We start from the raw sequence: 21,262 nt of genomic DNA on the forward strand, positions 1-21,262 counted from the left end.
CTTTTTGTTGTTGCTAAAACAGAATGTCTTTTTCTTTCCAGCTCAGTTTGCTGGAGAAGACCCAGTGGTTGCCTTGGAAGCTGCCTTACAGTTTGAGGACACCAGAGAATCTATGCAGGCTTTCTGTGTCGGCCAGTACATGGAGGTACTCACCGTTCCACCTAGAAAATGACTAGACTTTTTTTTTTTTGTCTTCTTCTTTTAAATATGCAGGAAATTGCTGATTTCTATAGTTTTGAAACAGGATATTTTAAATTATTTCCAGCCTAACCAGGAGACCGTGACGACTCCGGACCTGAGCAGTCTGTCTTCACCACTCATTGACACGGAGAGGAATTTGGGGCTGCTGTTGGGTCTTCACGCCTCGTATTTGGCCAAAAGCACGCCGTTGTCCCCTATGGAGCTTGAATGTGCCAGTAGGTTGAAGGACTTTTTAAAAATGATTTTTTTAAAAATTTTTTTAAAATTTGTTTTAAAATCTATCCAGAGATCCAAAAAGACTAATCATTCACTCGTCCTGGTGTTGAAATGAATGAATAATTATTAGAGACAAAAAAAAATCAATAAAAAACTTTTAATTTAGTGCTGATTATTTTTTTTCCATTCATGTTGAGTCTTATATTAGCCTGCTTTATTTAATCCAAAAAAGTTTGTTTTTAAACAGTTTGGAAAAATTGTTTCACTATCCTGCAGTGTTGAAAATCAAAATTTGACTCACAACTTGTTCTTAAACTTAAATATTGTGCATGCAGAAAAACAACATTATCAGGATGTCTGCAAATCCCTAAAATGTCCTAAATTCACGTATCTAAAATTAAGATCTTAAAATGTCTTTATAAAAAGAATGTTGGCCTTAAAAGTGATAATCACAAGTCTTAATTTTTGTCTCTTTCCTTTTTTTCTCTCAAAGTTTGAGTCACATAGAGACATCTTCATTGCGTCTTGTTCTGTGACGCACAAAAAGGCTAACTAGCTAGCTAGAGTATATGAATCAATCAATAAAAATGAATGCCAGTGACAATTATTTATAAACATTAACTCTGCTGTGAATTGAAAACTTTTTTTTTTTGCTTGTTTTTATCGTCCTTGTGCACAGAATGGCTCCAGTCGTCCATATTCTCTGGCGGCCTTCAGACCAGTCAGATCCACTACAACTACAACGAGGAGAAGGACGAGGACCACTGCAGCTCGCTGGGCTCCACCACTTCAGATAAGGCCAAGCTCTACTCCCGCAGGATCACCCTCAGCGACCACGCGCAGCCCTTCCTCCAGGCTGTCGCTGACAACAACACTCAGGACCACACTGTGAAGGTAGACCAGTTAAATTAATTATTTACTAGCCTATTGGGAAGACATGAATCCGAATAATAGTGTTTTAATGTAAATATAATTTTTTTTCTATTCTAGGACTTTTTGTGCCAAATAGAGCGTTGCTGTAAGCAGTACCACCTTATTACGCCCATCACCTTCCCACCGGAACATCCAGTGGAGGAAGTCGGCCGCCTGCTGCTCTGCTGCTTGCTCAAACATCAGGACCTCGGTAACCTAGCAACGCTGGTTTTCTTCTGACAAATTACCAGCTCTCTTTTATTTTTCTGCCACAAAATTTAACAGTTTGTTGTTATACTTTATACTAGGAAGCTTGCATGGGTAAATAAAGATTTGTAAAGGCTTTTGTTTCTGCGTAAATTGATTGTGAACCCTCGTCTGTCACAGGTCATGTTGCTCTCTCACTTGTCAGCCTGTGTGCCTTGGGGGTGGACCAGGGGAAGCAGAGGTCCCTCCCTAAATCAATGATCGATGTCTGTCGCATGGTCTACCAGGCAAAATGTTCACTAATTAAGGTAGGAGCTAAACCTCTGAAGTCTGCAATCAAGTAATAATAGTATGTTGAAATGGCCACTTTGAGTTATTTCTAATGTTTAAAATGCCTGGAAAAAGTGTTCATTTCTCATTTAGTTGTATGCATTTAATTAGTATTTTATGGGATGAACCAAAACAAAGTACTTCGGTGAGATTTGTGTTTTAAAATAGATTTTTTTAACTTTACCAACATGTTTCTTCTGGCTGGAAGTAATGCTAAACAGTCAGTATTATGTGTTTTCCGCCATTTTATAGCACAACCAAGTAACTATGTATGTTAACTTCAGTTGTTAAAAAAAAATTCTATATGCCAAGTATGACTTGAAATAAATTGTACTTTGTAATTTAACACCTTGAAATTGAGTTTTAAAATCTCCTGCTCTTTCTGAAACTCTAATTTAACTGACCTGAAACTGTTTACCTCATAAAATCAAAGATTCATTGAAATTTGTCCTTGTAGTGCAAAAAAATAAAGAAAAAGTCAGGGGATATGAAGGGTTTATTAGGGCAGATTAAGTTGAGAATAAGTGTGTAAAATTTCGCCTTTGCGCGGTCACACTCCAGACTCATCAAGAACAGGGCCGCTCCTATAAGGAAGTGTGCGCCCCGGTCATCGAGCGCCTGAGATTCCTGTTCAACGAGTTGCGGCCGGCGGTGAGCAACGACCTGTCCATCGTGTCCAAGCTGAAGCTGCTGAGCTCTCAGCCTCGATGGAGGAGGATCGCTCAGAAGCTCATCAGGGACCGAAGGAAAAAAAGAGGTGGGGCTACTTGAACTATTCTGGAAAGTCCTTTTTTAGTTTTGTTTTTATTTTGGTACTTGTGTGCTAAAAGATTTAGCTTTCCCTCCTTTTAGTGCCTAAGAAGTCAGAGTCTGCTGATGAAGAAGAGCCAAAGCTGGAGAACGAGGGGACCAACGAAGAAGCCCATAACGTCCACATTAGCCCCACTCCTGCAGACAGGAAGTCACCCACCGGAAAGACGTCAAAGGTAGATTTCTATGGCTCAGTAAGTAGCTGCGTTTCCATTGATGTTAAAATTGAACAAATTGGAATCACAAAAGTAAATTTGCTTAATGGAAACACTGCAATTTAAAAAAAACTCACATTCTCAATTAAAAAGTTTTAGCACTAAAACGAGGTGTTATTTTTCGGCTGTTTCGAAATTAGTGTATTTCGCAAAACACCCTTTTCGCATCACACAAGTCATGAGATCAACAACCAGGCATTACTACTATCCGAAAAGACGATTTTTAATGATTGATGGCATGAACAAACTTCTTAACTTGTCATTTTAATTCCATTTCTTATTTAATGGAAACACTGCAATTGCAAAATTAGCTGAATATCGACAGCTAGCCATGATGTTTGTGGTCATTAAATTTGCCAGTGCATTTTTTTCCGACTTTGCACCTAATCCGAATAACGAATCCGAAGCAGGACAAGTGGCAGCCGCTGCTAAACACGGTGGCAAACGCCCAGCGGTACCGCTGGCTGAAACACAGCGTCCAGGGAATCTTCTCTCAGTCCAGCCTGATGGGCACCATCGTGGAGTTTGCGCTGAAGGAAGAGCCACTGGATGTGGAAAAAATGAGGAAGTGTCTCCTTAAGCAGGTGAGATTGAAAGTGGGATTTGTTCAGTGCTCCTCGATAATCCGAAACCCTTAATTTAGAAAAGTGCGATTCTTTTTTGCCTCCGTTTCATCGCAGCTGGAGCGGGCCGAGGTCAGGCTGGAGGGAATCGACACCATGCTGAAGTTGGCCTCCAAGAGCTTCCTGCTGCCGTCCGTGCAGTACGCCATGCTCTGTGGGTGGCAACGGGTCATACCCGAAGGGACCAGCATCGGGTAGCTAACTGGATATACTATGCATAAAAATATATATATATATAAAGTAATGTTGCATATTCGTTTTAGAGGTTGTTTTTTCATCATAAACTTTACTGGAAATCTCATAAAATACATAAAACAGAAAACGTGGAACTATTTCACTTCTAAATAAAGTAAAAAAACTTATCTGACTTATAGAAGAACCAACACCAAGCCTTTAAGCTACGAGAATTTTATATAAAGTCAATGCTGGAGAACATTTTAATAATTTAATTCCATCAAATATATTCAAACCAAGAAACTTTAAAAGTTCTTTTAGTTATGTTTAATACTTTGAAGACATTATTGCAAATTTATATACAAAAGTTCTTCGTCTTAAGCTCAAGTGACAGAAATAACAGGATGTACAATTTCAAAAGTAATTTGTTGTACGTGCGTACTGCTTTAAAACAAATGTGCATTTTAACGCATGCAGAAAAATTATGGCAGAGTTTGGATGAGGAGATCTAAAAAACCGCTTGAGTATAAATCAATTTTTAATGCTTTATAAAGAAAAAATGAAGTCTTAAACATTTCTGAGTGTGAAAAAATGTCATTTACAACTTATATTGTTAATCTAATGTCTATGCCAATGAAGGTTTTGGTAATAATTGTGAGATGGCCAGATATACCCAAGATTTTTTTCTTCTCTCTGCTCCCCTTTCACTCATGTACAAGTGTTCATAAGAGAATGTGAGAACTGATTACATTTTTTAAATGGGGTGAATGAAATGATCAACTGATGGATTGGACCTTTTCAGGGAGCCGTTGTCAGACTGCCTTAAACACGTCGATCTGATCCCTCCCTTCAACCGGATGCTTTTGGAGGTGACGTTCGGGAAGTTGTATTCCTGGGCGATCCAAAATGTCCGCAACATCCTGCTGGAGGCCAGTGCCCGCTTCAAAGAGCTGGGTGAGTGCTGGGAAAAACGTCTGATGAGCGGATCATCACTTTCAGCTTCATATGCTCACGAGTACGGCAGCAGCCAACAATTATTTTTATAATCGATCAATTCAACATAAAAAGAAGTTCAAGACCCAAAACAGTTGAGATGTTTGTCTTTAAAAGAGCTTTTATCAATCGGCCCCTCTGGGATTTTGCGTCAGTTTTTTGTGATTGTTTGCAATCAAAATCCCTATTATTATGGTCCCACCGTAGAAACATTTACAAGGTATTTTGATCATTTTTCCTCATTTAAACACCTTTCCAAATCTACACTTAGAAGAAAAAAAAAAAGCACTGTTTAAGCAAGTTGAATCGCTCGATTTTTCTTGTGCCGTGGCATCATTGACTTTATTACGAGAATCTGATGATTTTTACATACCGAACTTCATTATCCAATGATTTGCTGTCTGATGTAGGTGTGCAGCCAGTCCCTCTGCAGACCATCACCAACGAGAACCCGGCCGGACCAAGCCTCGGCACCATTCCACAGGCCCGCTTCCTCCTGGCCATGATCCACATGCTGTCTCTGAAGCACGGCTCCAACAGCCTCAGCCTCTTGCTGAACTCTGGCCTTCTGGCCCTCACTCAGAGCATCCTCAAGCTTATCGGTGAGTTTTTGCCAGGTGACCCGAAACAGGTGGATTTATGAACCAATCCGAGTTTCTGTTTTACTCTGCCATGTTTGTAGGACCCAGCACAGACAGCAGCGAGGAGGACCTCAGTTTGTGCGCTCACGGAGGCTCTGCCACGGTCCTGGAAGAGACCAGAAAGGAGGCGGCCCCCGCTCCCCTGCCCGCTTCCGGCCCAGAACTCGCCGCCATGATGAAGATCGGCACCAGAGTAATGAGGGGAGTGGACTGGAAATGGGGCGATCAGGTAAATAGATGTTTTTTATTTTTTAATTGTGGTTAATTTCTGGCTCTGTAATTAATTAATTGTATTTTAGTTGACAAAATAAGCAACATGTTCAGATCCCTTTTTGCTCCTGAATTCTTGAATTAATAGACATGTGAGATCAATAACAAAAATATTTATTGCTTTTAATCTGTTATTTAAGTTAATCAATCATCAAGTTGTTGCAAAATGCTTTTGTATCTAGTTGGCTTTCAAGTTTTTCATGATCATTCACGGAACTACTTTAAGAAAAAAAAGTTATATATTTCTAACTAGACGCTGACATAAGCTGTGGGGACGTCTGTGCTGCTGCAACATGTTTAGCAATGAGATGCTATTTTAGCTTGAATAGCTTCACTAATAAGCTAACTCCTCTTAACACAACTTGAACACAATAGTCTTATTTCAGCGTCCCATCAGATCGTTTTTTTAAAATAAAAATGAACACCCAGTGGGCCAAGAACAGTGACTGCGTTGTCCGTCGCTGTTCACGGATGTCACTTGTTCGCCAGAATTACGGGCGTGGCAGAAATGCGACACAAAGGTATTTTTGTACTTTGTATGTAAAAAAAAAAAACCCGATTAATTGCATTAAAATCTGTGATTAATTAATTGAAATTAGCACGTTAAGGCCCTGGCCCTCTTGTTATTGTGTTTAGTTTAAACGATTTAAGTCTTCACGGTCATTCCAGGATGGGCCCGCTCCCGGTCTGGGCCGGGTCATCGGAGAACTGGGCGAGGACGGCTGGATCCGGGTCCAGTGGGACACCAGCAGCACCAACTCTTACCGGATGGGCAAAGAGGGCAAGTACGACCTGAAGCTCGCAGAGCCGCCGCCGGCCGCCCAGCCCACCGCCGAGGACTCGGACACAGAGGACGACACAGGTCGGTGTGCGCGTCTGACCGCAGCTGCAGCGGTACGTCAGAGTAGGAGCTGTAACACGGCTTCCTCCTTGTTTCAAAGAAGGCGAGCTGATAGAGAAGAGCAGCCACCCAACAGCCATGATGTTGACCAGCACTGTCAACCTGCTGAAGACGCTCTCTCTGTCCGCTGGGATGTACGCCGAGGTCCTGCAGACGGACGCCATTCGAACTCTGTGCGGACTACTGAGGATGCTGGTGGAAAGTGGAGTTAACGACAAGTCGAGTAAATAAACTCCTCATGATGATTGTGATTTAATTTTTTTTTTTTTTTAATTGGAGATCATTTTAACAAGAATTGATTTTTGGTGTCAGGTTGTCACTCCCACAGGCTGGTGTCTCGGGAGCAGCACCGGAGCTGGTGCACTCTGGGCTTCATCCGCAGCATCGCCCTCATGCCTCAGATGTGCAGCACCCTGAGCACCTCCGCCTGGATTGGCCTTCTCATCCGAATCGTAGAGGGCCACCAGTCCTTCAACGCCATCACTCTGCAGAGACAGGTTGGTTAGCCGGATGTGGACGCTGGATTAAATTTAGCCATTGGCGTCAGCTTGGAAAGCAGAAGCTACAATCCATAAAGGTTTTCCAAATTATTTTTAGCATAGAGTGTGAGTGTAGGATAAAACAAACACCTGCTTTTAAAATTTGTTTTATTGTAAACGTGACTTGTTTGTTTTTTTTCTTCTGTGCTTTGGAGTAAAATTGTATATGTATGAATGAAGTCATAACTAACTCCAGGACCAAAAGTTTAGAGAAAGAAATTTGTGACCCTGCCCCTCTTTTAAGCTGTTTTTTATGGAACAGTGGCTGTGAAATGGAGTTTTATTAATTTAAAACCAAATTGTAAAAAAAACCAAACACACATTTTAGCATATGGATGCTAAAATGTTAATTGATAATAACTTTAGCGATTAACATGACTGGACATGAACAACAGTCTTTCTTAGTGTGTCCACATCCTTGAAAAATCTTTAAATTCAGTCACCATGTGACTCGAGATGGTTGAGGCTACCACTAACTGCTAACATACCCTTGCTAGCTAGCTAGCTTTTTATATTTTTTTATTCTACCACAGATAAGTGCAAATTTATTGCCAGTTACCTGGACAAAGTTCATAAATTTCTGTGGAGGTTCAGGTCTTAAATTCCATTCATACTGGTCTTAAAAAGGTCTTAAAGTCTTAAATTTGAGCTGGTGAAACCAGCAAGGATTTCAAACTCATTTTGTGGCAAAATATATTAATAAAAGTACCCATTAACTTTTTTAAACAAATTGTTAAAATATTATAGTTTTTTCTGCAATAGATGAGTACTTCTTAAATTTTAACTATTTATTTTGCATTGATGTAATTTGAGTTCATACAGATGAATTGACTGAGAAAATAATATTTAAGTACACAATTATCTTAATGTTCAATTTATGTGACACTGAAGAGTCCAGAGGGCCACATAAATGGTTATGGCGGGGCGGAAATGGCCCGTGAGCCTTGAGTTTGACACCGGAACCTTACCGAATGTATATGTTCACCACAACTCTTAAAATTTTCAAACTAATTTCTAAATCTAAGAAGTTTCATAACAGATGGAGATTTGAAAGGATAAAATGGAGACACATTGCTTTAATACATTTTCCCTTCCTAGTGTCTCCTAAAGTCTTGCTCTCTCTCGCTCTTTCACAACCTGCAAATCTTGATGCGTTTTAGAAAACAGAGTTTCCCACAACCAGTCAGTTACTGGTCAGGGCCAATCAAGCTGGAAATTCTGTTCTGGTTGCAACCCAATGTCTTGTTACATTTCTACTCTGAACTAAACTTAGGAGACAATGTGACAAAGAAATTTAATGGACATTTTTGTTTTGGAGAAAGGGAAAACATGGTCAGTCTCCTCAAGTACATCTAAAGGCACTCTAAAAACGTAATCTATATAACAAACTCTGAGTTTTCTCTCTGTTGTAAACAGATCCTGGCACTGAGACTCCTCCAAGCAGTTCTGCCTTCATGGGACAAGACCGAACGCTCACAGGACATGAAGTTCCTGGTGGAGAAACTGTTCAGTTTCTTAGGAAGTCTTCTAAGCACCTGCTCCTCAGACCTGCCACTTCTCAGAGGTCAGATGAGTTTTATGTTGAAACATTTTGTTCCAATTCTTAGTATGTATATATATGTACATATACTATATATATGTATATATATATATATATATATATATATATATATATATATATATATATAGTTGCATATATTTTAAAATTCTTTAATGTCTCCACAGAAGGTTCCATGAGAAGGAGGAAGTCCCGCCCACAGGCTTCTCTGACAGCCACTCACAGCAGCACTCTGGCGGAGGAGATCGTGGCTGTGCTGCGCACGCTGCATTCCCTCGGCCAGTGGAACAGCCTCATAAATGATTACATCAACACCCAGCTGGGCTCCATCGGTGATATTATGGCCGGCTGTCAGTCTGAAGCTGTAAGAGTTGCTGCTTTCATAGATTCAGCTGATTAATCCAGTCAGGAAAAAAAAGGGTTTCATGGAACTTTTCCTTCTCGCTACTTTCATCCCAGTGTTTCCTGGAAGAGTACTTTCCCGACTCAGACAGTCCACTGGTCTGCAGCCTGATGGCGGTGCTGGCTGTGATTGGCGGGATCGATGGGCGCCTCAGGCTGGGTGGGCAAGTCGTCCACGAGGAGTACGGAGAGGGAACGGTGATGCGCATCACCCCAAAAGGACGCATCACGGTCCAGTTCCATGATATGAGAACCTGCAGGGTTTGCTTGCTCAGCCATCTCAAACCGGTATGAAAGACTTTTAATTGCTTCTCTGTTCGCAGAACAAACAAACAGATTAATTTTATCTGCTGGCCGTTTTCCTCAGCTGCCTGGCATGGCCTTCAGTGTGCAGAACCTGCCTCTGAATGAGCCCATGTTGGCCGTTTGGGCTCAGCTGGTCAGCCTGGCTGGCAGCAAACTGGAGAAGCAGCACATAAAGAAGTCCCTCAGCCGAGGACTTACAGGTACAGGAGGCAAATCTTTGTAGCTGCGTTTCCCTTAACTGTAGAATTAGACAAAATAGGGGTGCTGATGTGGCGCAGGGGTTAAGCACAAACCACATGGAGGCCTTAGTCCTCGTCCCGGTTGTCACAGGTTTGATTCCCAGCCGGGCAACCTACGCCGCATGTCTTCCCCATTCTCTCATTACCCACTTTCCTGTCAATTCACTATCAAATAAAGGCCACTAGGGCCAATAAAACCTTAAAAAAAGAAAATGAAATAAAGAAAACAAAGCAATTTCACATCACACATTTCATAAAAAGTTGTGTCATTCCATGGACTTGAATAGAATGACACAGCGGCTACATATGCGGCGTTCCAAAATTGCTTAATGCTGCATATGTAGCCGCTCCCAAGTAGGCGGGGCTTGTCGCTCCAATGGCTGAATAACACGCTGACGTCTCCTCTGATTGGCTGACAGATGATGAAAGCTAGCGCCATGACTGAATTATGAATGTATTTCATCTAAGTGTTTTCATCTGTCGTTTTTAATGACTTATTGCATGAAATGGCATATCCACCTGTGATTTTAATTTAAGTAATGGAAACACTGCAACTGCTACCTTGTTTTTAAAGACATTAGCAGAATATAGACAAAGATTTACACACATTTGTAATCGAAACGCAGTTACTGTCAAACTGATCTATCATTATACTAAGTAAGCAGATATTCTACAGGCATTTTTTTTTATTGTTTTGTAATAGTGAAGTTTGATTGATGTATTGATTATATATAATTATGTTTGCAGCTGACCAGGTGGACATCCACCTCCTGCGCTGCCAGCAGCTGAGACTTTACATTTTAAAAGCAGGCCGAGCTCTGCTGTCCCATCAGGACAAACTCCGACAGATCCTCTCCCAGCCAGCAGTCGTTGACATGGGACCCAGCCCCAATGGTAACGTATTGATATATATTGTTATTGATTTATTGCCCGGTCCTAATTTTAAGCTTTTTTGGGGGGCGGGGAAGATTTAGTGTTTTCTTTTCGTTTGAAACGATCATTGTTATTGAAAGGAAAACACGTTTACTTAACAGAAAATGTATTTTCTTCCTACGAATTATTTTTTTAATGTCAAAGTGAAGCACTTCATTCCTTTTTCTACAAACTGCCTACTTCTAAAGAGTTTTTGTGAGAATAAATACAGGTACATGTAGCCTGCCGCTGAGCAGAAATGTGACATAACACTGAGATTTTGCTGAATTTTCAAACCTACTTTTGTGCAGACGATCCGGTGGCAACGTCCCCCGATGTCGGAGACTTGTCTCCTGAGGGCCCGCTGCCCCCTCTGATCTTGCTGCAGCAGCTCCTGGCTGCTGCCACTCAGCCCTCGCCTATCAAAGCCATTTTTGACCGGCAGGAGATGGAGGTACATGAGTAGACTTTACTACAATCAGCTGGTCAGCAGTAAGTTTGGTGTGCTGCATTCAGTTTGATCTCTGCTTGTACGTGTGTGTGTGTGTGTGTGTGTAGGCAGCAGCTCTGGCTGTGTGTCAGTACCTGGCCGTGGAGTCGGCCCACCCATCCTCTCCGCTGTTTGAGGAGAGCAGCTCCAGTGAGGCCACCACACCCGTCACCATACAGCATGTCAGACCCCCCAAGCAGAAGAAGCAGAAGACCTCCCCTGTGCCTCCCTTACCCATCGTCCTCCAGCTGATGGAAATGGGCTTCCCAAGGAAAAACATAGAGTTTGCCTTGAAGTCTCTGTCTGGTACCACAGGCGGTACCTCTGGTGTCCCAGGTATAGTGTCATGCTGCATATCGTTTCATTAAATACATAAAAGCTTTTAAAAGTGCATCTTGATCGTAACTGATCTCATACATCAGGCGTGGAGGCGCTGGTGAGCTGGCTGCTCGACCATCCCGACGTCCACTTCACCGAGCTCTCTGATGCCGACACCGTGTCCGATGAATACTCAGACGAAGAGGAGCTGGAGGAGGCAGAGCCGACCTTCTCCGTTGTACGTTTCCTTTTTTTTTTCCTTCAATTTACACATTCTTTTTGTCTATTAAAGCTGGGGTACGTAACTTATAAAAAATATTCTTCTTACATATTTGTTAAAATATCACCATGCCGTGACTGTATAGTATGAGACAGATAATCTGTGAAAAGATGGAACTCCTCCTCTTCTTCCCAATGCTACTATTGCCATCTGCAGAAAATCGACAGTCGGTCAGAAACAGCCAGTCAGAGCCAGGAGGAAGGTTAATCATATTTGTGTTTGCACCTTTCATATCCTCCCCTTGCTTTCTGTTATACTACAGCTAGCTCTCCACAAAGAAGCCTGTGCATGCTCTGGTGACGGCAGATAAACAGTTTTCTGGAATGTCAAGTTGTCTCTCCACTTTTAGCAGTTAGCAGCACATACACAAGATTGATTGACAGCGCTAAGACCCTCCTGCTATCTCAGATTGGTTGTTTTTGATTGGGACCAGTGGATTATGTCAGATGGCAATAGCGGCACTGGGAACAAGTGCAGAAGCTCCCTTTCCCCCCCACCCCCTTTTTTTTTTACCAGTCTAAAATTGTCATGACATGGTGACAGTTTTAACAAATATGTAAAAAAAAAAAGCAAACTTATTTTTTGGTAAAAGTTACATACTGCAGTTTTCAGTGCTATTCATGACAGGAAGCACTGATGGATTGCTCCTCTCTGCTACATTAGCCTGCGGGGGCTGTGGTGACTGAAAGCCAGACTTTTAAGAAGAGGTCAGATTTCCAAACCAACGATGATTATGCCGTCTACGTGAGAGAGAACATCCAGGTGATGATCTGCCTGAGCAGAGTTTAAACTGCATCAACGGATGAACCAATGTAATGACGGGGTTATTTTTGGCTTCCCCGCAGGTGGGGATGATGGTGAAGTGCTGCAGAACGTATGAGGAAGTGTACGAAGGAGACGTTGGGAAGGTGATCAAGCTGGACCGAGATGGACTTCATGACTTGAACGTGCAGTGCGACTGGCAACAAAAAGGAGGAACGTACTGGGTTCGCTACATCCACATTGAGCTGATTGGTATGCGTTTGCTTACTTAAAGGAAACTTGAAAATGTTTTTTTAGTACAAGTGTAACAACGTACAGCGTTGTTATACTTAAAAACCTTCGCTTGTATTTTCAGGTTTCCCACCTCAAAGTTCACCCTCTCACATAAAAATTGGCGACAAAGTTAGGGTGAAGCCCACAGTTACGACGCCAAAGTACAAATGGGGCTCCGTAACACACAGGAGTGTCGGGGTAGTGAAGGGTAGGTCTGATTTGGTTTTAAGGTGGGTGATCTCTGTCTGGCATTGTTTCAAACTAAACTCTGTTCACAGCTTTCAGCGCCAATGGGAAGGATGTGATTGTAGACTTTCCACAGCAGTCCCACTGGACTGGTCTGCTGTCTGAGATGGAGCTGGTACCCAGTGTTCACCCTGGAGTGAGGTAACTTATAGTCCAGAAAATCCGGTAGTAGCACTGTGATTTCTTCAGGGGCTGAATACAAATTCGGCACACTTTTCAGATCTTTAAAAAAATTAGAAAACCATGTATCATTTGTATTTTCTTTCACCATCATGAACCATTTTTGTTGGTCTGTCACATAAAATCCTCGTAAAATACATGGAAATTTTTATTGTGATTTGGGAAAATGTTAAACAGTTTCATGCTTTTTCCTCTTACTGCATCTCTCGACCTTATTACTACGTCAAAACGTCTTGCTACCCACAGGTGTGACGGCTGTCAGATGTTTCCCATTAACGGCCCGAGGTTCAAGTGCAAAAACTGTGATGACTTTGATTTCTGCGAAAGCTGCTTCAAGACGCGCAAACACAACACCAGACATTCCTTTGGCCGGATCAACGAGCCCGGTCAGTCGCGCTTCCCCGCCGACGTAGCATCCGTCCTGCACGTTGTTCGGTCTTTGAGTCGTTAACTTTCTTCCTCCCCCCTCACCACCTCCAGGCCAGTCCCCAGCCTTTTGTGGTCGTTCGGGCAAGCAGCTCAAGAAGCACCACAACAGCCAGCGCGGGATGCTGATCGATGACTGGTCCCGCGCCGTTAAGAGTCTCAGCGTATCGTCCTCCGTCAACCAGGCGTCCCGCCTCATTGACTGCAGCGATCAGTGCTGGCAGTCCTCCGGCTCACAGGGAAAGGTAAGCTGTGGCTCGACATTAGTACAGCTTTTCAGTTTAAACTTTGTCCCGATCTGGATTTTTTTTTTTCCTGAAAAATATTGGAATCATTTAAGAGTACTCCTGCATATGACCGATTTTTCTGTTATATACAACATGAAAATCAATGCCAATCATATACATAGACACTCTGCAGCTTTGAAGGCTAATATTATATTTATAATTTAGCTTGTATGTTGATTTTTTTTCTATACTGTATTTAGTTTTGTAAAATTTTGTTTACCTTTAGTTTGTTCTGTCCACTTTCTGCTGTCACAGGTTAAATTTCCCACTGTTGGTACTAAATTGATTATCTTATCTTTCCTTAAAATAACATACAAATGTAATTAATATTGCCTCATATGATCAATATTAGTTGAGGTTTGCTGCTTGTGCAGGTGCTAAGCTAATGCTAGCATTTTAATTCTCTGTTTTGATATAACTTGTTGTTAGTTCAACCTAGTGCATTTTCAGTTAACCTTTTTCAGGCAGAAAAACTACAGAATGTTTTATGTTTTTTCCTGCTTCATGAACTTAGAACTTTGAACATCATACAGTTTAAAGACAAGGGGTTTCAGCTGCTTTCTGCACATGTCTTTACTACACCAATAACGTTATGTAGATAGCTGTGTTGAGCTGATAACATCACATTTAAAACAGTTTTTCTGATAAAATCAAACATCGCACCAATTACTGATGCCAGGGGTTAATTTTAATTGGGTATACTGACACCGAAGATTTAAATATGACTCCATCTGGGACATCTGCAGCTTAGAACATGTACTAACAGGATTTCCTGTGTTTTTTTTGGTCTGTTTGTTTTTTGTTTTGGTGGGGGTGGTTTGCAGCACTGGATTCGTCTCGAGCTTTTCCCAGACGTTCTGGTCCACAGGCTGAAGATGATCGTAGACCCAGCAGACAGCAGCTACATGCCCTCACTGGTGGTGGTTTCAGGTGACTTCAGATGAATATTAAATACAAATAAATACTTACCTGTTTTGCTTGGAACTGTTTCCTGTTTGATTTCTCTTAACAAAGGTGTTAACTTCGTTGTTTTGAGGCGTCTCCCAACTGCCTTTGAAATACATTGTTGGAATTAAACAAAGAATAAAAAATATGTTGACACCGATACAGATATCTGAGGTTTAGTATCGGCCGATACCAATCCCATACAGAAAAATGGAGCTGAATCGACTGAAAACGTGTCTTTTTTTAAAAACATGGACAAAAATGACAAATTTGATAACTCTGCACCTGTAAAGAACACTAATATCTTCACAAGCTTAGTCAAATCTGTAAAAACAACACAACTGGAATTTGTTCATTCAGTGTAATTCGGAGTATAACAGCTAATAAAAACATAAATAATAAAGAATTTGAAACTGACAAATACAGTAGGTTTACTACTGCGATCAAACATGTAAAAAAACAAACTTTGAACTGGTTCAGAAAGTGGAGTTATGAATTCTAAATTTTATGTTGGATAAATAATAAAGCATGATGTCACTCAGAGCACAGCATAGAATTAGACAGACTAGATCTATCCTTATGGATCAGGCACCTGATCAAGAATTATTTTCGATATCTGGACAGATACAGATATTAATATCAGATCGGTACGTCTCTCTTCAAAACTCAAAATGTCTTCTTACTATGCATTTCCTCTCCTGCCCCATTTTGTTCTAATTTAAGGTGGTGTAAGCAGTAGTGTTTGCTGATCATTTTTATTTGCTCTATTACCAGGTGGAAACTCTCTGAATAATTTAATCGAGCTGAAGACGATTAACGTCAACCCCACAGACACCACCGTCCTCCTGCTTACCGATTGCACCGAGGTTGGTAAACTTCCAGATGTTCTTATTGGTCATTTCCTTGAGTTTTGTAATCTTTTTTTATTTTATTTTTATTTATATATTTATTTTTACCACGTGTCACTCATCAGTTTCACAGATACATTGAGATTGCGATCAAGCAATGCCGTAGCTCAGGCATAGACTGCAAGATTCATGGACTTCGCATGGTGGGACGCATCAGAGCCGAGGATGAGGACCTGGCCACGGTGCCCTTCCTGGCGTCCGACAACGAAGAGGAAGAGGACGAGAAAACCACAGCTGGAAGGTGAGGCGGTCCACACTTCTTACTGACGTAGCCAACATGCTGCTCTTATTTATTTGATGATTGAGGTGGTGGTGTGTTTTTTTTTTTTTTCTTTTGCCGCAGTCTCGCTCGGAAGAAGTCACCAGGACTGGAGTCGGCAGCCACCATCAGGACCAAAGTGTTTGTTTGGGGGCTGAATGACAAGGACCAGCTGGGAGGACTGAAGGGCTCAAAGGTGCAGTTTAAATGAACAATAAACCTTACAGTATTATACACTGCAAAAACACAAAATCGTACCAAATATTTCTGGTCTAATTTCTGTTGCAAATATGTTGGTACACTTAAAATACGACAAAGCTCACCTACAGGAAATAGAATCTTGTTTTACGTTAATTCTTTAATATTGATTAAAAAGTGCTGCTTTTAAGTGAAACAATCTCAGTGGAACAAGACATTTTTCTCTTATGAGTTATAATACATGAAAATGTTTACTCTCTGGTCAAAAGTGAAAACTCAACATTTGTTCATCAACATTTTTATCTTAAATACAAATGTGTTGTAAAATAGGCTATAACTCAAATATTAAGCAGTATTGATAAAGAAGCAGCAATTTGTCTGTTTATTTAAGAATATTGTAGCATCTTTAGGGATAAGACATTGACAGCGTTTTGTTTGATAAACTCTTCACTGATCACTTTCGAACAAGTAATTCGGGCTGTATTGTGATCCCACAAGGCTTGTTTGAATTGAAGATGTTAATTTCTAAAAACAATTCATTTTCTACTACTTAACAATTGTGAACTATTTTGTGTTTTCTACGTTATAAAATCCCAATATAATACGGACCCATTCAATAAATAAAAAAAATGATTAAAACTTAAATTATAAAGTGAAACATATTTTATAGAATAACTACACACAGATGGATGTTTGAAAGCCTTTATTTTGATAATTATGATGATTTTCCATTTACAGCTCATAAAAACATGACATTTAAAGTTTTAATGATTTGTAATGTTAAAGAACATTACATCAAACCAGCAAAGAAATAATAATTTTTTTTTCTAAGCTTTCCTTAACATAACTAAACATACATGAACAATCGTACATGGGCAAAAATACAATACAATAAGATTAAAATTATAGGAGAGGTGGTGTACACTAAACATGTAAATAACTAACATTACTCAAATTAATACATAGAGTCACAGGTTCTGGACAATTGACCATGATAAAGTTTTCCCATTTAAACCAGATCTTTTCAAATTTTGCAAGCTGACGTCTACCTGAAAACTAAATTTTTTCCATCCTATATAAATCATGCATGATCTGGAGCCAGTCATCCAGGGATTGAACTTCTGTGCTCAAACATTTCCTTGTTGCAGCTTTTCAGGCCGCTAAGCTTAAAATACCAAATAAGCGTTTAGACCTCTGAGTCCACGTCCACTGAATCCAAAAATCCTAATAAATCTAATCCCACTTAAAAGGAATTTGCATGCCTATGATCAAAAAAAGACATTTTTAATACAGAAATGTGGACTTAAAAGCAACACATGTTCAACACCTGGTTAAAAATGTAAATTTTTATAAAGTTTTTTTATTCTGATAAACCAGTCTCTGTACATTAGTTTGTTGCTGTGACAAAATGCCGAACATTTCAAGTGTTATAAATCAGTTTGCTTGGCATTGCGTGTCTCTATAAGACCCTTTAACCCATGCTGTGTATGTTCCCTGCAGATCAAGGTCCCCTCCTTCTCTGAAACCCTCTCTGCTCTCAACGTGGTGCAGGTAGCCGGCGGTTCCAAGAGTCTCTTCGCAGGTAAAACGGGGGACGGAAAACCTTTATTTTCTCTTTGGCTCCCCCTGTATTATGTTTTGTTGGTGACCGCTGATCCACGTTCGCAGTGACTGTGGAGGGGAAGATCTACGCCTGCGGAGAGGCCACCAATGGCAGGCTGGGTCTGGGCCTCTCCAGCGGGACCATCCCCATCCCCCGTCAGATCACGGCACTGAGCAACTACGTGGTGAAGAAGGTGGCCGTGCATTCTGGCGGGCGCCACGCCATGGCGCTGACCGTGGACGGGAAGGTGTTTTCCTGGGGGGAAGGAGACGACGGCAAGCTGGGGCACTTCAGTAGAATGTGGGTTTTTATTGGAAACGTCATTTCTGCCTGTGAGGGATTCAAAATGCTGAAGAAGCGTCTGACCTCTCCCTCAGGAACTGTGATAAGCCCCGGCTGATCGAGGCTCTGAAGACCAAGCGCATCCGGGACATAGCCTGCGGCAGCTCCCACAGCGCCGCCATCACCTCCAGCGGGGAGCTGTACAGCTGGGGCTTGGGGGAATATGGCCGCCTCGGACACGGGGACAACACCACCCAGCTGAGGCCCAAACTGGTACGTGCAGCTCCTTTACTGGCCCCATCACCTTACAGAGCCTTCTCACTCAGCTGTTATGAAACACCTGTCGAAATTAGTCAGATTTTTATAGATTTTGTATGAATACACAATGTGTTTTCATGCATAGACCTGTCGCAACAATCAGTGAATCAATAAATTATGAATCACATGATAAATTAAACTCCATAATTTCCATCTGCATGTTTTTTTTTCTTTTCTCTTCCTCTCTACTTCCCAAAATGGATGATAAAAGTCTTCAGTCTGGTGATTTGGTCTCAGCCAGTCCTTTTTCTGAATGACAATTTTATTTACAGAGACGTCATAATTAATTTTATTTATTGTTTTTATTGATTTTAGATATTTAAAATGTTTTCCAGTTCCAGAGTTAAATGTTCATTAGTATTTAAAGTTGATTGATCTTTGTGAATGTGTTCTTGCATTATTGTGCCGTTTAAAATTAGATCACCTGAAAACAGTCTCAAAACAATATTATCGTTTATTGCAATAACTTCTGGGACAAGTTATTGTCCCAGAAGTCATCTAGCAGAATTTATCGTGACAGAATTTGTGTGAACGGGCAGCGCAGGACCAATGATGTGTTTGTGTTTTTGTCGTTCAGGTGAAAGTGCTGCTGGGCCACAGAGTCATCCAGGTCGCCTGCGGAAGCCGGGATGCTCAAACTCTAGCCCTGACTGATGAAGGTATACCTGTTCCAACCTCTTGTCTGTTTTGGCCAAATAGACGATTGAACATTTTAGGTTTAAGGTTACGTAACGTCAGTCAGAAGTACATCTGTTCTGATCTGCACAGAGACCATGCACTTTCTTTAGCCACTAAGAAGATCCTAGCATAATTCTTGCTTGATATCTGACCACTCTACTTATCTAAAATGGTGACGTTTGATCCATTTCTTGGCATGGAAGTGGATTTTATTAGAGTTCGTAAAATTTTTATTAGAGTTAGGGTCCAGGTCCAGAAACTTGACATTGGCTTGTTTTATCAACTCCAAAACAGGCAGTGGAAACATTGTTTGGTATTTACACCATACTATGTCCAAAGTTTCAGTCATCTGCCCCAAACTGTCCCCTCTAATGATATGAAATTGTTCAGGACATTTAGGAACAAGCCAAGATTCATTAAAGGAGCAGTATTATGTATGTTTCAGGCACATAGTGCCATTTCATCGCACAATCAAGTAGCTACGTTACCTTCAGTTGTTAAAAAATGATATACATATCTAACATGAAAGAAATTTGACTTCACAGTTTGACTCTTTGAAATTGGCCCCTGTCTCTTTAAGAAGCTCCTACATTTTCTGACAATAATAATTTTAACCTTCTGTGTGGATGCGAAAGAATTTACATCAAATTCAAACTTGGTCACCTCGTTTTAGGCATTAAAGTTGATCAAATTTGTACGTTCTGTCATCATCCCAAACTAAAAAAAGATATATTGCCATTCCATTGCCATGGAAACCGCACACGTTTCTGCGTGACATTTTTTTAAGCTGACTTGGAGAAAACGAGCTGAGTTGCGTTTGCATCTGTTTTGCCAGGTTTGGTGTTCTCCTGGGGCGACGGGGACTTTGGAAAGCTCGGCCGTGGCGGCAGCGAGGGCTGCAACATTCCCCAGAACATAGAGAGGCTCAACGGGCAGGGAGTCTGCCAAATCGAGTGCGGGGCGCAGTTTTCCCTGGCGCTGACCAAATCTGGAGGCGTCTGGACCTGGTAAGACTACTAAACGTTACTTAGAAGATCAAACATCATTTATCCATAGTGGCAGGGAAAATTCATATTGCTTTTTTTTTCCTACACCAAACAGGGGCAAAGGTGACTACTTTCGATTGGGCCACGGTACCGATGTCCATGTGCGGAAGCCCCAGATGGTGGAGGGACTGAGAGCGAAAAAGATCGTCCATGTCGCTGTTGGAGCTCTGCACTGTCTGGCTGTTACAGACACAGGACAGGTTGGTAGTAATCACTTCAGTTCTGCTTCCATCTCTGCTTTACCCTGTACGGTCCTGCATGAGGTTTAAATGGAAATACAAGGCATTTAGTTGCTTTGGAGTAAAATCTTGAGTTTCTGTAAAAGGTGTATGCATGGGGAGACAATGACCACGGCCAGCAGGGAAACAGCACCACCACGGTTAACAGGAAGCCCACCCTAGTTCAGGGCCTGGAGGGACAGAAGATCACTCGAGTGGCGTGTGGCTCTTCCCACAGCGTTGCCTGGACTACCGTGGATGTGACCACGCCCTCGGTTCACGAGCCCGTCCTCTTCCAGACTGCCAGGGACTCCCTGGGAGCCTCCTATTTGGGTAATTCCTCCTTTCCATGTGTGAAGCTAAGAAGTCTATATGGGGATAACAGGGAATGGTCTTCATCTGCTTCTCTTGAGGTTGCATTTAAAGTAGTGGTGAGACTCGTTTAAAATTTTTAAAAGAGTTAATGGCATTGTCTGTAACTGTGTATTGAGAAAATAAGCCATATGTTCAATTTAAAAACCCTTTTTGCTGCTAAATTATTGGATAAATGGACAACAACCAAAATATTTATTGTTTTCAATTTGTTATTTAGGTTTTCCAACCATCAGATTGGTGCAAAGTTTTATAATATCCATTTAGGTTTCAAGTGTTTCAGAAACTCCTGATCATTCATGAATCTTGTTTAGAAACACGGACTGTAGACGCTGACATTAGCGTTGGCGACGTCTGTGCTGCTGCGACATGTTTAGCATTGAGTTGCTGTTTTAGGCTTGAATAGCTTCACTGATAGGCTAACGGCTATCAGCACCACTTGCACACAACAGTCTTTTCCAGTTTCCAATCAGATCGTTTTTTGGAGCAAGAAATCAGAGCACGATACTGAAATTACAAACTTGGAGTCTTCTTTACTCAAAAACAGCTTTGTAACAAAGGCGCTTTCACCGAGTAAAGTTTTTTTTAGCTTCCAACAGATTTACCAGACATGGGTCAATCTGAACATTGTGATTTGGACCACATTTAATCCAGCCTGGTTTAATAAAAACCTGTCCAAACTGGTGCAGCTGTTCTGTCCTCGTAAATATCGTTGTGCATTGCT

The 21,262-nt window shown here is 41.3% G+C and overlaps 1 protein-coding gene across 4 annotated transcripts in view; it reads left to right on the forward strand.

The window, feature by feature from the left end:
* Window positions 1-21,262, forward strand: part of herc2 (HECT and RLD domain containing E3 ubiquitin protein ligase 2) — a 66,197-nt gene that overhangs the window by 27,032 nt on the left and 17,903 nt on the right. For 2 of the 4 annotated variants that reach the window (XM_028026986.1, XM_028026983.1), the window contains 40 exons: window positions 42-145; window positions 266-416; window positions 1,097-1,311; window positions 1,408-1,540; window positions 1,717-1,844; window positions 2,428-2,623; window positions 2,719-2,852; window positions 3,299-3,475; window positions 3,572-3,708; window positions 4,491-4,642; window positions 5,092-5,283; window positions 5,364-5,551; window positions 6,262-6,454; window positions 6,534-6,716; window positions 6,806-6,990; window positions 8,449-8,596; window positions 8,758-8,954; window positions 9,050-9,280; window positions 9,360-9,498; window positions 10,285-10,431; window positions 10,761-10,903; window positions 11,008-11,275; window positions 11,362-11,495; window positions 12,201-12,299; window positions 12,383-12,551; window positions 12,655-12,780; window positions 12,851-12,959; window positions 13,245-13,384; window positions 13,479-13,669; window positions 14,536-14,641; window positions 15,431-15,522; window positions 15,630-15,805; window positions 15,908-16,019; window positions 17,522-17,603; window positions 17,690-17,924; window positions 18,002-18,179; window positions 18,802-18,883; window positions 19,738-19,909; window positions 20,004-20,148; window positions 20,274-20,499. In XM_028026986.1, coding sequence (XP_027882787.1) covers window positions 42-145; window positions 266-416; window positions 1,097-1,311; window positions 1,408-1,540; window positions 1,717-1,844; window positions 2,428-2,623; window positions 2,719-2,852; window positions 3,299-3,475; window positions 3,572-3,708; window positions 4,491-4,642; window positions 5,092-5,283; window positions 5,364-5,551; window positions 6,262-6,454; window positions 6,534-6,716; window positions 6,806-6,990; window positions 8,449-8,596; window positions 8,758-8,954; window positions 9,050-9,280; window positions 9,360-9,498; window positions 10,285-10,431; window positions 10,761-10,903; window positions 11,008-11,275; window positions 11,362-11,495; window positions 12,201-12,299; window positions 12,383-12,551; window positions 12,655-12,780; window positions 12,851-12,959; window positions 13,245-13,384; window positions 13,479-13,669; window positions 14,536-14,641; window positions 15,431-15,522; window positions 15,630-15,805; window positions 15,908-16,019; window positions 17,522-17,603; window positions 17,690-17,924; window positions 18,002-18,179; window positions 18,802-18,883; window positions 19,738-19,909; window positions 20,004-20,148; window positions 20,274-20,499 — 6,315 coding nt within the window. The remainder of the gene's footprint in view (window positions 1-41; window positions 146-265; window positions 417-1,096; window positions 1,312-1,407; window positions 1,541-1,716; window positions 1,845-2,427; window positions 2,624-2,718; window positions 2,853-3,298; window positions 3,476-3,571; window positions 3,709-4,490; window positions 4,643-5,091; window positions 5,284-5,363; window positions 5,552-6,261; window positions 6,455-6,533; window positions 6,717-6,805; window positions 6,991-8,448; window positions 8,597-8,757; window positions 8,955-9,049; window positions 9,281-9,359; window positions 9,499-10,284; window positions 10,432-10,760; window positions 10,904-11,007; window positions 11,276-11,361; window positions 11,496-12,200; window positions 12,300-12,382; window positions 12,552-12,654; window positions 12,781-12,850; window positions 12,960-13,244; window positions 13,385-13,478; window positions 13,670-14,535; window positions 14,642-15,430; window positions 15,523-15,629; window positions 15,806-15,907; window positions 16,020-17,521; window positions 17,604-17,689; window positions 17,925-18,001; window positions 18,180-18,801; window positions 18,884-19,737; window positions 19,910-20,003; window positions 20,149-20,273; window positions 20,500-21,262) is intronic. The other 2 variants (XM_028026985.1, XM_028026984.1) reach the window with 2 other exon arrangements.

This window comes from Xiphophorus couchianus, chromosome 9 (assembly GCF_001444195.1).
Source record: "Xiphophorus couchianus chromosome 9, X_couchianus-1.0, whole genome shotgun sequence".
In the NCBI taxonomy this organism is placed as follows: Eukaryota; Metazoa; Chordata; class Actinopteri; order Cyprinodontiformes; family Poeciliidae; genus Xiphophorus; species Xiphophorus couchianus.